Source organism: Sinohyriopsis cumingii, chromosome 18, assembly GCF_028554795.1.
Source record: "Sinohyriopsis cumingii isolate HCF-2022 chromosome 18, ASM2855479v2, whole genome shotgun sequence".
NCBI classification, from domain to species: Eukaryota; Metazoa; Mollusca; class Bivalvia; order Unionida; family Unionidae; genus Sinohyriopsis; species Sinohyriopsis cumingii.
Window position 1 is genome coordinate 75,734,404 of NC_142978.1, and position 18,511 is coordinate 75,752,914.

The 18,511-nt window shown below is 36.2% G+C and overlaps 1 protein-coding gene across 1 annotated transcript in view; it reads left to right on the plus strand.

The window, feature by feature from the left end:
• LOC149777008 (nucleoredoxin-like) overlaps window positions 1-12,415 on the plus strand; it is an 89,959-nt gene extending 77,544 nt beyond the window's left edge. The window contains exons 6-7 of the mRNA XM_089941757.1: window positions 931-1,043; window positions 4,417-12,415. Coding sequence (XP_089797883.1) covers window positions 931-1,043; window positions 4,417-4,611 — 308 coding nt within the window. The 3' untranslated portion in view covers window positions 4,612-12,415. The remainder of the gene's footprint in view (window positions 1-930; window positions 1,044-4,416) is intronic.
• Window positions 12,416-18,511: the final 6,096 nt, after the last annotated feature.

An 18,511-nucleotide genomic window follows, 5' to 3' on the forward strand; every position in this document is an offset into this window, starting at 1 on the left:
CCTATTGATTTTGGGGTCAAAAGGTCCAAGATCAAGATTAATTAAATGTCATGTGACTCTTGTTTGACTGTGTAGTGTAATATTTCCATATCATTCTTCTGTCATTTGGACGTAATTTGCACATGATAACTTAACATGATGGTGATGGCTACCCTCTACAGAAAAATACAGCTTTTCAGGTTTTGTTTGTGTGGACAGAATTTTCAAATTTTAATTCTTAAAATTTGAAGTTAGGAACATTCATCTGAAGTGGTCATTTAGGTGCATTTATTCATCTTCAGTTAGATATTATTATTCTTAAGTTTGATACTAATATAGTTTAACCAAAGTCTATTCAGTCCTGAATGTTGAATGCTATGTACCTAATCTTTCATTAAAACTTCCAGATAAATATTGTTGATTTCTGTGGATTTTTACAGTGGAGTCCAGGTAAATGGGTAAAGAAACAAGGAAGTCAAATTGTAATAATATTGGGTAGTATGAACTTTTTTTTCAAGATGTGCAGTTTTATTGTGACATTGAATCAGTTTTGTACTGGATCACACTTTAAGGCTGACCTCGTCCAAACATGTCCACATACTTTAACATTGATTTTGCAATATGCATTTCTTGATACATGTAAATAGTGACATTCCAAGGAACATGGATGTAAGAGTTGGAAATAAAGTGAAAGGCATGTATGATCAAATTTTTAAAAAATGACACCCACTACTGAAACAGTTGGTACTGGAAATCTACATGACCTGTAGGACTTGTGCTATAATATTGATCAGTCCTGATTGTTAAAGTGACTTGTTTAAAGGATTTCCAAAGAGTTGATATGTAAAACCATAGTAATTTTACAAATCAGCTTGACCTATATGACTACATGTATTGACTTTTGACCTGTCATTTAAATGTAACTTTCAATCCATGTGTCCTGTATTTCAGGTGAGTGTGAAGATGAGGATATTGATAAGGCCAGGGACCTGCTAATGGATTCTGCAAAAGAGGAACTTGCAAAGGGTGAAGATCAAGAGCTCTTCTTCTTCCTGGCAATTGATGTAAGGCTCAAGGCAATGATATAGTGTAGATAGTCAAAGGTTAAGTATCAGGAGGGAATTACGAATATCTTTTCTTTTTTAGTGTATAATGAAAAAATAGCCAGGTTCAAATATAGCATAAAACTAGTTATTATTAAATGGCTTTTTCTCCATAGTCACTGGCTTTGCCACAGTGTCAACATGATTTTATGATGATAATATTATGTAATTAATTTCTCTGATTGATTCAACATCTTTTGAAATTGTATGGAAATAATTATTTGTCAGCTTTTCCATGGAATCTTTTTCTCTCACCTGTGTTGGTAAAAGGCAGGATTAATAGAATCCATCTTATGTATTGATGTGAGATAGGGAAATCACACTGTCAGGTTAGAGTTTATTGGCAGGAATGAGGTTTATGGGATCATAAGGGTGGGATTCCCTTATCCTCCAGTAACACATCTGATGCATTATTTAGTCACATTTCTCACTATAAAGATTGCATGTGATAGGCATATCCAAGATGCTTTTGCTACTGATTTGCTGAATGTAGATGGGCATTGTTTTCTCTTGGGCATCTCACTTCCCTTCCTGACTTTTTAGCAACAAAAGGCTGCAATTGTCCCTCCTCACTTCAGTGTGTCCTGATATTTAGCTTGTTTGTTTAAGCCGCAATTGGAGTACGATAGGAATATGCTTTTCTCTTCAAAATTTCTTCTTTCAGACACAGATCCATGAGGAATTAGTTTCATTTTTAAGAAAAAGAACTTAAAATAACTCACCTGCATTAACTTTGCACTACATGTGTTGACCTGTCTGAGCTTGTACAGTGTCACATGACTGTATCACAGCATAGTTTCTCTGATCATCACACATGCCCAACAATCTGAGTCTTTGACTAAGCTTATTATACATCAAAATACTATTAATATAAGTATTTTTGATACTTAATTTCATATTTAATATTGTAAAATTTAGAGGGAAAAATATCTTTATCTTTGAAATTTTCTCATGGAATCCCTATTCACATTGCACTGAACACCAAGGCTTGGGAAATGCTTTATCTTTGAAAATTTCTCATGGAACCCCTATTCACATTGCACTGAACACCAAGGCTTGGGAAATGCTTTATCTTTGAAATTTTTTCATGGAACCCCTATTCACATTGCACTGAACACCAAGGCTTGGGAAATGCTTTATCTTTGAAATTTTTTCATGGAACCCCTATTCAGATTGCACTGAACACCAAGGCTTGGGAAATGCTTTATCTTTGAAAATTTCTCATGGAACCCCCTATTCACATTGCACTGAACAACAAGGCTTGGGAAATGCTGCAGTAGAGGCATAAAAAGGATAGGGCATCTAGATGAGCTTTCTTGTTGCAAAGTGTAAATGAAATCTGAGCAATACTTATTGTTGTTGTTGTTGTTGTTGTAGGGTTTAATGTCATTTTTCAGCACACGATAGGCTATACATGGCGGTCAGTATTAATGGTGGAGGAAGAACCCGGGTAAACCTCAGAAAGAACCACCGATCCACGAGAAGATACTGGCAAGCTTTCTCACATACCCACATTTGCCGAATCCAAGACTCAAACCCATGCAGACAGAGGTGAGATGGCAGTGATCTGTAAAAGAGAGCGCTTTAGACCACTCGGCCACTTGGGGCTCCCCTGAGCAATACTACTCATGCCTTGGAAAAGTAGTTCCTATGGAGCTTTTTTTTCAAGCTTCATTGGAAACATTCTATTTTTGTCTTACCTGTGTAAGCATAGTGCACAAAGAAATATTATGTTCAAACAATTGCTCAAGTCAAGTGGCTTAAAAAAAAAACATTGCCCCAATTCAAGATCTTCTTACCTTTATTTGTTGTACTCTCATTTTGACACAATGTCGAAACTGCTATATATTAAATAAGAAATTCTGTTAACATTTTCTGTGTGCTTTTCATAATAGTGTACTGCCTTAAAAGTCTAGTCAAGGCCTGCTGAAATTGTGATTTGATTTGATTTCATTAAAAGCACGGTTTTTACCAGGTTCTGGTACAAACCAGTACATGTAGTTAAAATAAGCACTGTTACACTGACAGGCCCTGATACACACCAATAGTCAGTAGTTTGATTTTTAAAGACTACTAAAATCACCACATAAATGCTCAGTGATGAGCACAAAAATGAAATCAAAAAGGCAATGGGACTTTTTTGAATCAACAATAACAGTTGCTTGAAGTTTTGTAATTGGTTATTGTTATAGTGCTGTGGATGTGTTGCAATTACAGAAAATGATGACTTGTAGATCAATAGAACCAACTCTTTGAACTAACTAGTTTAAAATACTAATTATCTCAGTTTATTAGAGTGAAAAATATTATTGTGGAGACTTTTGTGAGCAAGATGCCAATTCCCTAATTGCTTAGCTTAACTGTCAAACAACCACATTGGTACTGCTTGATATAATTAGCCTTTGATGATTACCAAGTCAGATCAAGGGATGATTTATTCACACGGGACAAGTGAGTGCAAATTATAGGTAACCAATGAAATACAGAGAACTGTTCCCCATTCGACAGTTATGTGCTTTGTTTTGTACACAAAGTTTACAGCTTTTGATGCAATTCAGCAGTCGATCTTTACAAGGTGAAGGGACCCATATATAGAGCCCTAGTTGGGGACTGAGTATCAATCATTTACTAGCATCTGGCAGGCTCAAGGTTGATTTCAGACAAATTAGATAACCTGTTATTATACAGCACAGTGGGCAATTGACTTAAAATAGAGGAGGGGCCCAATCTAGATTTAAAGGAGCCATGGGTGTTGATGTATCAGGAGGAGGATGGAATATAGCAATCACTCACTTTCTGCCATATTGTTGATGTCAAACTTTTGTGATAGAGGCTTTGCAACACATAGTATGAGTATTAGAGCAGTAAGAAGTGTTGGCAAGACATTGAGTTCTGAAGAATCCTTGCATTCAATTAGGGGCACATGTGTGTGTGTATTTTGGATTTTTAATGTAGCTTTAACAATTTTTAAAACATATCACTATGATGTCTGCATTGTGGCAGTTTATAGTGATGTCTAGCAATGGGGCATCATGCCACAGACATGTAGCATGATGTCCCACCCAGTCACATTATCCTGATACCAGGCTGACCAGTCCTAACACTAACCTCTTAATGCTGAGCACCTGGCGAGGCAGCTTTTAGTACCATTTTTGTAAGTCTTTGGTATGACTCGGCTGGGGAATGGGGATGCATTAGGGCAGGAAGAAGTGTTGGTAAGACACTGAGTTCTGCAGAACCCTTGCATACAGTAGGGGTGCATCATAGAAGGAGATGTTGGTAGGATTCTGGTTTCTGAAATATTATTGTAACTTTAATAATTTCTGTTTTTCAGGATGACATTTGTGATAGTGTGCGGCAGTTTGCCAGTCTGGAAGATAGAGTGCCACTTCTTGTTATTCTGGATTTTCCAGAACAAAGAGTTTTTGTAAATGAAGCCACAGAAGTCACAAAAGATGCAATAAAAGACTTTGTGAAAGGTTACTTTAATGAAACGTTACAGCCACGTCCACTGCGGGGAGAAAAGTAATAGCAGTGAGCCTCAACATATAAATGAATTTATAGGAAAGAGATTGAATGCAAGTGAACAGTCCATGTATGGACTTTATCTTTCAGATTTAAACAAAGTTGTGATAGATTTAATCTTCTGTTAAGTAATGTGTGAATTCATAAGTACTGTAGACTTCATTGACTCTTGTTTGGAGAGAAGCCAAGAAGAATTAGCTAATAAAGGTAATAGAATAAAAAATGGATACTATAATTATAATTTAAAAAGAATTAAACTCGGAAGGCATATGAAGAATTCATATGGTCTGCAGAACTGAATAAGTAGAAGTATACCCAGCAAAACCAGTTTTGAGAGCAAGTATTTGCATCATAAAAAGATTTCTACACATGAAATAATTGATACTTTTCACATTCTGCCTTGATTTTTTTGGTGTTAACTTCTAGAATGAAAATGCAGTACCATTATCATTTGCAAAAATTTGTCACTGCTAGAACATGCTTAAAAATGGTTAATGGATTAGTCACTGAAAATTTGAATTATTGCATCAGAAATGTATACAGATTGCATGTCAGCCCAGAGAGAAAATCCTCCCGAGTTTTTAGTTGTTCAGATTTCGTAACTTTTGGAATATACATCATATTTTCTATTGTCTGTTATTTTAAAAGCAAGGAATCCATAGGAAATAAATATTTCCTGGTCTCAGTCTGAATTTAGCTGTTACAGAGTAACTGACTGCTGTACACTTCAAGGGTGTCGAAACTTTCCGGGCTGGGGGCCAGAATAGATAAAATGCTTAAGCTGGCAGGCCACATGAGCATGAACAGTTCCTTGTCATTAATATTGCATATCAATTAAAATGCATATTTTCAGAAGGAATGCATACGTGGCTGCAGATCACACAATGTGAAGGACTGGATCAGCAAACAGTTTACTGTATCTGTTAATTAGTAAACAAAGAAGACAGCACCATGATACATTCAGCCAAATACTAAAAAATATTGTTAACTTTCCTTACATTGTTGTGTTTTTGAAGGTTAAAAAATAAAACGGTTTGCTCCTCTGAATTGATACAAGTTTCATATTAAGGTGTATTCTGACCCGTGGCAACTCTCTTCATCGAATTCATCAATACTTTTATTATTGATCGTTCATTTCTGTGCCAGTTTGTTCTGGAGTTGCTGGAAAAATGCATGTAAAAAGAGTACTCATAATACAAGATATGAATGAAATTAACTACTTTTGGATATTATATATATTTTGTCTGAATTTCATTTCAGTCATACAGGTGTATGTTTTTATATGTTGTGTCCCGCTGTTCATTATGTTTGAAGAGATTTATAATGACAAGGTAAACACTTACCAACAGCAGTAACTGTTCATTAACTTGTTTGTCCAGAATGAGAAAGATGCATAATATTTTATTTGATGTCTTGAAGGCTTAAGTCATATTTTAAGTTCATTTAGATCATGTACAATTTTTCGGTATGATCAAAACAGGAATTTGACTGAACAGACATTTGCAATGGACATGCACAATGCGTTTGCTACAAGAATGCTGTAAATGGTGCTTTTGTTATCAAAGTTAAATGTCATTATTTCATTTTTAATTTGGGCTTTTATGCCTACTTGCAGGCAGTACATTTAGAAGATATCTCCTTTAACTGAGCTTAAATACTGATAGCCCTCCATCCCATCTTCTATATTTTCATACCCTCACATTTTTCGTGCACCATCAACATTTATAATGTTGTGCAACTCCTCCAACATGGTTCAAAATTGAGATTTCAGTGATTTGGATTTGGATTTTTTTTTTAACGTAGCTTTAACAATTTTTCAGTCATATCGCTACGATGTCTGCAATGTGGCAGTTTATAGTGATGTCTAGCACTGGGGCATCATGCCGCAGACATGTAGCATGATGTTCCACCCAGTCACATTATCCTGACACCGGGCCGACCAGTCCTAACACTAACCTCTTAATGCTGAGCGCCAAGCGAGGCAGCTGCTAGTACCGTTTTTGTAAGTCTTTGGTATGACTCGGCTGGGGAATGAGATTTCAGACTTTAGGATATGATTCAGAGTGGCATTGGAGTGGGGATTTGTAAATCTTCACTGTAAATAGTCACAGCTATTTTAACATTTTGATACAGCGCCTTGGTTGCATAGATTTAGTATAGCTCACCAGTCATAAGATCTCCATGTCTAACAATAGGTGTTTGATAACCATCCAAAGTGTCAACACTTGTGGGGGGGGAGGGGAGTAGAATGAGATCCTTCAACCTTGAGTCGTACACAATGGGTCATCTAGTTGTGGCCCATGGGTCATAACGTTGCAGTTAGTGAGGTTCCCCGTTTTATAACCAAATATACACTGAGTATGAATATATCAATGAATGCATGCAAGTTTGACATTAACACTGGGATCCATCACTCCCACTGGGGAATTAGCCCAAGGGTCACAACTTGGAAACTATATTGATAGCCCTTATACCAATATACACACTTGCTGAATACAAAAAGACAAATTAAGATATGTAACTAAAATGCACCATGCATTGTTTTTACCCCATGAGACTTAATCCGTAGGGGCACAGATTTTGGAGGGAAAGGTGAGACAAAATGGTGGGGTGAGGGGATACGTGTTTTACAAACACTAGTTGATTTTCTGTCCTTACATTGTTTTTTATTCAGAGAACTATATTCTTATTTAAAGTTTCCAATATTAGGTACCCATGAAATAATAATTCATATTTTTCCATAAAAGTTTTTGTACACATAAAAAATAAATGTTTTTGATTGATTGATTGGATTTACATCGCATGCGCCCAGAAGGGCATGTGCGACAGAAAAAATAATGTAGGAAAAATTACAGATTTACAGACAAAACTGCATCAGTGTCCACCTCCTTATCCAATTCACCTGCTCATTAAGGACTAAATGTATGAAGCTCTAGTCACAATGAACCTATGTATAAAGCACACAGGCATCTAATGGACAAAATATGGTCCACTGAGTGCCCTTAACTGGCAGTTTTCAATGTTAATTGACTCTACTTACAGCTACAGAAGTACAGTGCGACCTCACTATAACACGTCCTGTGATAATGCAAATTCTGATTTAACTCGGTCGTGGCTTCGTTCCCAAAATTGTATATGTTATTATTCACACATGAAAAAGTTTTTTTATCTTCAAAGTATGTGAAATAGTGCATAAAAAATGTATTACCATTTTGGGGAAGAGATTGCATATAAATTTGAATATAATGTCTGCTTTATTAGCTGGTCAACTGATAGGGTATGAAATTGTGCATGTGTTTAGCTTAAAATTTTTTTTATGAACTTGTTATTAATTTCCTATTTATTATAAAAATATTTTACTGTTATGGAAAAGTAAGTTCACAAATACCAAGTCGTTCTCTGCACTTTGTGCAGTGATTAGTATAGAAGTTTTCACATGTTTCTTTCGATATTCACAAAATCTGAAGTAAAAGTTATTATGCACGCTGAAAGCATGTGTTGATTGTTAATTATTCTTGCTGTACTTGTTCAGACGAACAGGCATACAAGTGTTAATTAATGGAAATTTAAAATGGATAAATGTACATGGAAAAGCATATGAGAAAATTTTAGCAGTATGAAATTTGTACAGACACCATTCATAGACCCTGGAACATAATGAATCGTACATGTGCTTTGTCTTTCTTAACCAAATTTTGCTGTTAATTTTTCCCATTCAATTCAGACACATAATGATCTGTGACAAAATTATTGAATAGTTTAAATATGTATACAGTTTTTGCAATGGAATTATATATATTATGGATTAACTGCAAGCCTTGATGGTAGGATATCAGATGGCAAGTAAATGGTGTAATACTTTTTTCATGCTATATATTAGACATGGAATTCAGACACAATGAACTGGGACAAAATTATTGAATATTTTAAATCTGTGTGCACTTTTTCATCATGCCACGACAACATGATAGTAAACGGTGTTGATACCCTATTCATGATACACATTAGACATGAATACACATATATGTACCAATGAGTTGTTCTCTGAAAAAGTAATATACTGTAAAACCCTGCATTAGTGCGACCCCGATATTAATGTGATCCAATTTTTCGGACCCCAATTATCGCATTGTAGCAGGGCTCCACTGTATGTAATTTTTTTAATTGAAATTCTCTTGGACAGCATGCCTATCATATATACTTGTGTATAAGTCTAGTCCAACTGCAAAGACCCAAATCTTCTGTTGCATAATTTGCTGGAAGATCTGGGTCTCTGCTGTTTGCTAGGAGTAATCAGTTGCACAAACAACTTTAACCAAGTCTGCCAGCACATTATGCACTGGTAGATCGGGATCTATGTTGTATTCAGCTTGAAGTGAGTACATATGGTAGAACTGGAAGGGCTTTACTATCACAAGGTACGTTTTCATCAATAAAAAATGTAAGAAAAGATCAGTCCATAAGGAAGGTACTGTAAATTCACATTATTTGTTGGTACAAGTTACCAACAGAATTCTCAGTTCCCTTGAACCATGAACTTAAAGATTCATTGAAAAGGAAAAAAATATGATCTCTCCTCTATGACTGACATACTGGTAGTTACAAATTCCAACAAGAAAAACTTGTTTTTTTGCAAAATTAAAAAAAGGAAAAAAAATATGCATGCAAATAACAGATGAATTAGGTGGAGGGCATTCACAGACCTGACTAGATCATGAGTATTTGTTTGCAAGAAAAATGAAATCATATTACTGTGATTGATGAATATACGATGTTCAAAGTACAGCTCTCCTTGCTTCATTATAATGTGATTTCACATATAATAATGTGGTGCTTCAGTAAGTTCCTTTTCCAAAATGAAACCATATATTTCAGTTGCTGTATCGTATGTGTTACAAGTTGAAAAAAGCAACATGAAATTTAGTATTTTTTCTTTATTTTCTTTATAAAACATAATTATTTAAGAATTTTTTTTATCATTCCTGCTATACTGCAATTCGGTATGTACATGTTTTGCACTGTACCATGGTTAAGTACATAATGCTGTTCTCATTATACCATGGTTAAGTACATAATGCTGCTCTCGTTATATCATGGTTAAGTACATAATGCTTTTCTCATTATACTATGATTAATTACATAATGCTTTTCTCATTATACTATGGTTAATTACATAATGCTTTTCTCATTATACCATGGTTAAGTCATAATGATGTTCTCATTATACCATGGTTAAGTACATAATACTGTTCTCATTATACCATGGTTAAGTACATAATGCTGTTCTCATTATACCATGGTTAAGTCATAATGCTGTTCTCATTATACCATGGTTAAGTACATAATGCTTTTCTCATTATACCATGGTTAAGTACATAATGCTGTTCTCATTATACCATGGTTAAGTACATAATGCTTTTCTCATTATACCATGGTTAAGTACATAATGCTGTTCGCATTATACCATGGTTAAGTACATAATGCTGTTCTCATTATATATTGGTTCAACAAATAACATGATCGGGTCTCATGGACCCCAACTACTGCACTGTAAAGAGGGAGGGCAGTACTTGTGCATGTAACATATATACAATGATACCTCCATGAAAGGACACCTCCTCAAGGACAATGTTAATGGATCCCTTCTTATAATTAAAGATTATAATGCTTGTACTGTTAGATATTGTGGGCAAGGACATAGCTCACTGGAATGAGCTGGTGCAACCACAGACTCCATCATAGCAAATACTTTAATTTGTTTATCATATACATTAGAGTTGCATGGTATTACCAGTACAGCAGGTTACCCTGTTAGTTTTTTCCAGTGGTATATACCATAAGTACTTTTCACTGGTATTTTGGTAGTCTACATCAATAAGGTATGCATGGAACTTAATGAGTAATCTTATTACAAATTTAATGATATTAAAAGCATATATTCATTTGTTACGACAAAATAATTCCAAAATGTATTCATTTATTTTACAAAATAGTTGAATTTGTCACAAATTAATTTCAGATATTACAAATCTAGTTATATTTATGAACCTTTAATCATGTTTGACTTGTGTGACAAAATGGCAGCCAAATGGGATGTTATGAAAATAATTCAGTCAAATCCAGCTTTTGGAAAATTTGTAGAGTTAAAGAGGAATTTAAAATGTCATGTTTTAGTTTCTTACTTGCATATGTTAATGTGCTAATGACATGTATTTCTTTGTAAGATTTTCAGGAGATCAGTTTTTTGGCTGAAATATATCTAATTTCTCTAGTATACTAAATATTTTTTTGTTTATTAAGTTAGAGTGCTTTATGTTTACTAGTCCTGTTAAATAAATATCTTGACCAGGTGTTGACTTCCCACTCAGAGTTTCCCAGCCTATTACATCAACAGTGTAGCTAGTAAATTGTAGGCTTTAGTGTCAACACTCCCAATTTTTATCAACAGGCTTTCAAGTGTCAGCAAAGCATCTTTTAGAGCATCATATGCAGTGAAAGCTTAATAACTGCATTCTAGTTTTAGATGACAATACAATTAACATGACATTGGAAATTTATCTACTGCAGGTACTAACATTTAATTGGGAGGCAGGGTTTGATGCAATTTTCTTTTGAGCCAAAATATTTTCTTTTCTTTTATCTCATAGGCTTCCAACAGAGAAAATTCAATTGTTTGTCCCAGATATAACTGCAGTATCCCATGGTACTTATCAATGTATGTTTAATACAATACTGCAGTGTAGAATTTTTCATCTCTAATATACACCATTTAAAAGTAAGTTAAAATAAAGTCCAGAAACGAAAATGAACACAACTTTCCTTGACATTAAAGATTGCTTTGATAATGAAAAGTGTACAGTACCCTCATATGACTGAATCATGCATAGATGAATGCGTGTTATGAAGTGATATTGGATTATGATAGATGTACTGTAATGCTATGTTACATGTCATTTGGGGGGGTGGGGTGTTTGATATGTGCTTCAAGCACCTAAAAAGTACTAGACAATGTTTAAGAAAGAGGAAAATATTTAATAATATCGAACGTTATATTTGTCTAGGTAGTCAAGAAATTGGGATATGAAACTGTAAATACTCATGTACAAGTTGAATCCATCTGCAAACAGCATAAACCTGGATCTGCTCGTGCATAATGCACTGCAGATCAGTGTCTGTGCAGTTTGTTAGAAATAATGAGTGAAACAAACAACATAGATCCTGGTCTGCCAGGGAATTATGCAGTGCATTATTTGGTTATATGCAGTTGGGTCAGAATTACATGCGAGTATATTGGGTAAGTTTACTTACAGCACATTTTACTTATTTATAAAGGACACTTTTTCTGAAAGGAAACTTATACATTCTTTTTCCTATTTAGAATGGTTTTCACTGTAGTTACAACCTTTTGATTATATTTTTACAGTGTTGTATATTGGTCTGCTTTTGTTAAAGTACCATATGTGTTTCTTATAAGTCAGTCCAGATGCAAATTACACAGACTTAGATCTGCTGTCAATAATATGCTGGCAGGTCTGGGTTTATGTTGTTTGTTAATCAGTAGAACAAACAACATAGATCCTGATCAGGGTTTCTGTTGTTTGTAGTTGAACTTGACATATAACTGAGTACACATGCACTAAACATTGTAAAGATTATACAATGATGTGTTCATTACGTTAGCATTAGTGTTATGTACATTCTGAATGTACAATATCGGAATATTGCTTCATGCTTTTGCATGCTGGATATCTTACTGTGGTATTTGCAGTATTTCATCCAATGAAATAATAAAAGAATATGCATATAAAGTGCTGGTTTTAAGTTATTGTTTCTTAACAATTGATATTATTTCACTCGATAACTAGGAGATAAGATTTTCAAACATTAGCCTTGGCCTGTTTTTCATTACACATGTATGGAGATTTTTTAATAGTATTTTGTTTTTTAATGTTGTAAACTTGTATTGAATTCATGAAATAGGATAATTTGTTTCATTAATACAAAGAAGACCATGCACAAGTACTAATTTCTATTGAAAGTTAGCAACAACATTGATAGTTCTATCTTTTGCAAGCCTGGCAAGGAAGAGAGTGAAATTGATCCATGACTTTCATAGCTTTCATTTGAAATGAACACAATTTCAAGATATTTTGTCAAAACAGCTATATTAAAATCCACACTCATGTACTTTGAACATAAAACCCTATTTTGCGGGCTCATGATAACTGAATACAATTTGGAATCATAAAAGAAACATAAAGAACCAGGTAGATTTCAGTAGTTTTCAGCTTACAAACCAGAGGCTAAGGGTAGGGATAAAACTTCAATGTTAATGTCTCTTGCATGTATATATAAATTTGTCTCTTTCTGTATAGTAAATGTACACTGTATATGTCGTTAGAGGGTGGGGGATCTCAATAGTTTCCAGCCCAAAATAGACTTAGAGAGGTATGATAGGCCCAGTGTGCCATACTGCATGTTTTCAGAGGTGACTAATGGAATCAGCTTTGGGATGTATCTGGCGATGATATTTCAGCTGAGGAGGTTTTTGGACTTTTTAAATGAGTGCTTTAAGTTTTTGGATAGCTAAACTGACCTAGCACTGTATTGTCAGAATTTTGCTGATGTGCCAATTCACCCTATACATGGATATGTACATGCTCAATTGTTTCCAAGTTATAACCCAGGGACTAGTTCCTTGTGAGCTTTGGATGAATGCCAGTGTCAATATCAGTTGCATATAAAAATTTGTCTTTTTATGCCCAGTAACTATATACATTAACGGATACGACACAGAGGCAAATAACACTGATCATGATCTGCTGGTGCATTATGCAATGGCAGATCTGGATCTATGCAGTCTGCAGTTGGACTCATAAGCAAGTATAAAAGTAAGTTCTTGGGGAATGGAGAAGACCCTGCAGCAGCATCCAGGAACCTCAATCTGACATGTATTGACACCTCACTGTTCATATATACTGAAATGTGAGGTATATAACTCAAGAATTATTTTGAAATGTATATAATATTCCTTACCCTCTTCTACCCCACCACATGGGCAAGCCAAAATTCATCAAGTGGGGACACAATCTACACCCAGGTTCCATGTTTATCTCTTATTCATTCATTCATTGATGGCTCAGTCTCGAGAGTCCATGCGAATAGCGCCCTGGAAGTGTTGTCTGTCTCTGGGGTGTTGGCATCCTCTGCTGTGGCTGTGCAGGCCTATGCGTGAGTGACAGTCCCTGTTTCAGTTGGTGCAGACATACTGGGATTTCTGAGTTACTTCAGTTGCTGCTGCACCCCCCCCCCCCATCTCTTCTGCTTTAGGAGATATTACACAAATGTACATACCCATATCCCTGTGTTTTCTTAAAAGTGCAAGGATAGCAAAGACTTTTCACCGAAATCTTTTGCTAATTTCATTAGCCTCAGTTCAGTCAGATGCTGCTTGTGTAATGCACTTATATATTATCACATCACTTATATATTATGACATCACGTGGCACACTTTTTCATGTCTGACATTGTACATAAGCAGCCCAAAACAAGAATATCTGTTGCTGCATTGAAAAGACCCACAAGCCTATGAAATTCCTAGGTTGAAATATTACCTTCCAAGTGGATGGAATATGTCACTCAGATGTTCTTTGAGGGAGATGAACATGATACAAAGAAGTTTTGAACTCCATTTTCAGATAAGTGAAGTATTGATACGATATTTGTCTTTGGTGACAAGGAATCTGAGGTGAAGCAATAGAAAAACAAGGGATTTCATGTCTTTGTACAAAAGACTACACAACTTATGGAGAATGTTGTCCAGATGTGTCACAGATGTGGAGGGGGTTCTGAAACATGACACGAGTCTCACCATGATTCTCATGAAGACTGACAGACTAAGGTTCAGATCAAAAGGAAATAGTATATGGTATTCTTGAACGTGAACTTCAGAAATGTCCAGGAAGTCTTGTGAATGGGAATATGAAAGTATGCATCTTGGAGATATAGACTGATTGCAAATTCTTGCTGCTCAACAGCACTGAGGATTAATATATTGGGGTCTCCATCCTGAACTTGTGTCCAAATATGTTCATGGAGAGAGATTAGATCTATGACTAGGTCATTGTCTCTTGTTAAAGGAGCCCTTGACATCAGGGGAAGGTCAAGGATTGTGATCTTAAGGCCAAGATGATTTGGAAGACCCCTGAGTCATGTGGGGGAGAGTCTCACATTCCATGGTGAAATGCTGAAGGCTGTCAGAAAAAAAAAGTCATGAACATGATACAGTTTTCTGAGGGAAGAATACTACAATCATAAGAAACTGTGACAAAAGCATCCCTTCTTTCCCCAAGTTGTTGGGCCAGTTTTCAAGGTTTCTGCTTTGGTGTCCTGTTCTCTGACTTTATTTGATTGTGGAAAAGGATTGAAGAAAGTGGTTAAAATATGAGAGCTGCCTTATGGTGATTTTTAAGTAACATGGACATCGATAGGAATTCCATCTGTCTACATGAGTTTGAGGTTGTGTAGAGAGTGCCCTGTTGTATCACACAAGCCATGTGCAAGAATGAGTCCCAGTTTTTTGTTGACAGGGGGTCTCAACAGAGTAATCTAATCTTTACTTAACCTCCTGAGATATTGTCATCGAGACCAGCTTGAGAATGGAACCAACAGCTATGATGTTGTGACCCATTTTTGCATGTTTAGGAAAGCTTTTGGGTCCATACACACAGAGGATGGTTTTGATGTTCCCAGGCATGTAATATAAACTTGATCTTCAGTCTAGAAAACCAGTGCATGTGTTTTATGGAAGGCAGATTACAGTAGATAGAAGTTGTTGTTCCAAGAAAAGCCTACTGATGCTTGGGTCTTGTAGTTGCCTTTTGAATCAGTGCAAGATATCAGTAACAAAGTGATAATGGATTGAAAGAAGGCTGGTTTTTCTTGTTTCGAATGTAGACAGATGCAGGAATTCTGTATGCGGCTACTGATGAGGCAGGAGAAGTCTTCCCAGGACATCAGTGGATCCAGTAGTTGAAAAGGTAGCTTGCAAAAACATTTTTTCAAATTCAGAGGTTGGGGGCAACAATGATGCCCCTCCAATGGTATCATCTGCTGAGGGGAATGATGGGGGAAGCAATTAGTTGGGGATGACTGAGTGTCTGTGAAGGAGACATTGCTGTAGCATATACCAGACTGTGATGGAGTTGGGACTGTTGATGGACCAGTCTGGTGCTGGTCTGTGTTACCATGACAGGCCATGCACTGGGTAATGTGGGAGACTTTATTGCTAAACTCTTTCAGTTTGTGTTGTGTGTCTGTAATAGAACTGGGGTGCAAAACTGGATATTGTCTGCATTTAGAGTGTGGAACTAGGCATGCCAGGAAGACGTATCACTGTACCCAGTTGTGGGGACACTGGGTTTAGGTTGAGAGTGTGGTGTAGTGGGAGTGGATGAGGTATGAGCCTGCCTTATATATTGTGCATGGATTCAATACTAGCTGTTGAGAAAAAGATCACCATAGCCCATAATGGGGTCTACATGCAGTGATGGGTTATCAAGGGCTGGCCCACGTGGACTGCCATACAGTGTTGGTACTGGTCCAATAGTCTATTTATTGCTGTAATAGCTGGGAGAAAGTGGTGACAAACTGGGTAATAGTGTCACTGCAATCATATGGGTGGCTTGCCCTGTTTAGGACTGTTGGTAATTTTTCTTTATCTTTGACTTCTTGGCCTCAAATGACAGTGATATTAAATCAGCAACTAAGACAATGTTGGCAGCAAGGTTGATATTATCAGCATCCTTTGAAGAGCACCTTCTGGTTCTTTCATTAGCATGTGACACCTCTAAAGAATGCTTTACTACTGACCACTGGAGTAGATAATTAAGATGGCAACTATTAACTTACTATACTATGAAATAAACAACTTGTGTGCTAAATGTAAGATGAGGAGAGAGTGAAATTAAGTAAGAAAATAAATGGAGTATACTTACCTGTGATGAGAAAACTCCAAGGACTGAAATGGCATAAAAAGGATGGTATTTGTGAGGCTTTTTTATGAGTATGATGACCATGCATACACATTGATAATAAGTGGCAAATGACAGGATTTTGTGCCAGCCCATACATCCAAGGGTAGACCTTTTTGACTTTTGTCTCAGTATGTGGTTAGCATCTTTTTAGCACAAGCGGCTTGGATTTTTTTATTTTGTAATGCATTTGAAGAAGAAACTAAATAGTGCAATATTTAAGCACTAATCAGATGGCTCCACCTTTTTCTTTTTCAAATTCCTTCTTTATAAAAAGATGTTACAGATGAGACAGATAAGTTGGATATATTTTCTGCATTCTATCATTTTTTTTAAAAAGAAAACAAAATGCTAGACAGTAGAGCATCAGTCAAATCCTAGACAGTAGAGCATCAGTCAAAATCCTAGGCAGCAGAGCATCAATCAAATCCTAGACAGTAGAGCATCAATCAAATCCTAGGCAGTAGAGCGTCGATCAAATCCTAGGCAGTAGAGTGTCAATCAAATCCTAGGCAGCAGAGTGTCAATACAATCCTAGGCAGAAGAACAGCAATCAAATCCTAGGCAGTAGAGCGTCAATCAAATCCTAGGCAGCAGAGTGTCAATCAAATCCTAGGCAGCAGAGCGTCAATCAAATCCTAGGCAGCAGAGTGTCAATCAAATCTTAGGCAGCAGAGTGTCAATCAAATCCTAGGCAGCAGAGTGTCAATCAAATCCTAGGCAGCAGAGTGTCAATCAAATCCTAGGCAGCAGAGCGTCAATCAAATCCTAGGCAGTAGAACATCAATCAAATCCTCGACAGTAGAGCATCAATCAAATCCTAGACAGTAGAACATCAATCAAAATCTTAGGCAGTAGAGTATCAATCAAATCCTAGGCAGTAGAGCATCAATCAAATCCTTGGCAGTAAAGTGTCAATCAAATCCTAGACAGTAGAGCAGTCAAAATCCTAGGCAGCAGAGCATCAATCAAATCCTAGACAGTAGAACATCAATCAAATCCTAGACAGTAGAACATCAATCAAATCCTAGACAGTAGAACATCAATCAAATCCTTGGCAGTGGAGCATCAATCAAATCCTAGACAGTAGATCATCAGTCCCTTGGAAATACTCTTATTACTATATTTCCAACAGTCAATTCTAGACAGTGGAGCATCAATCCCTTTGAGGGAATCTTGTTACTATATTTCAAAGAGTAAATTCTTCACATTAGAGCATCAGTCCATTTGAAGAACACTTGTTACTAAATTTCAAAGAGTAACTCCTAGGCAGTGGAGCATCAGTTCCTTCGAGGGACTCGTGTTACTATATTTCAGAGACTAAATTTTAGGCAGTAGACATTCATTTCTTCATATATAATATACTGGAAAAACTATCCCCATTACAGTACTGGAGAAAGTTGAAAATATGGGAGATTAACAAGTCTTGGAGTGGGTTCTGTATGTATTTTGATTTTTAATGTAGCTTTAACAATTTGAGTCATATATTGCTACAATGTCTGCAATGTGGCAGTTTATAGTGATGTCTAGCACTGGGGAATCATATTGCAGATATGTGGCAATATGTCCCACTCAGTCAAATTATCCTGACACCAGGCCAACCAGTAGTAACACTAACCTCTTAATGCTGAGCGCCAAGCGAGGCAGCAGCTAGTACTGTCTCTTCATTTTTATAAATCTTTGGTATGACTCTGCCAGGGTATGAACCTGCAACCTCCCGTATCTGAGGTGGACACTTTAACCACTTAGGACACTGGAGCAGTCAACAAATACTGGAGATACAACCAGTATGCATATGACAGAAGCTCAGTGCCCTTGCAAGCTGTACTTGCAATCTTGCCCAGAATTGCAACTCCAGTCCTGCCCATACCA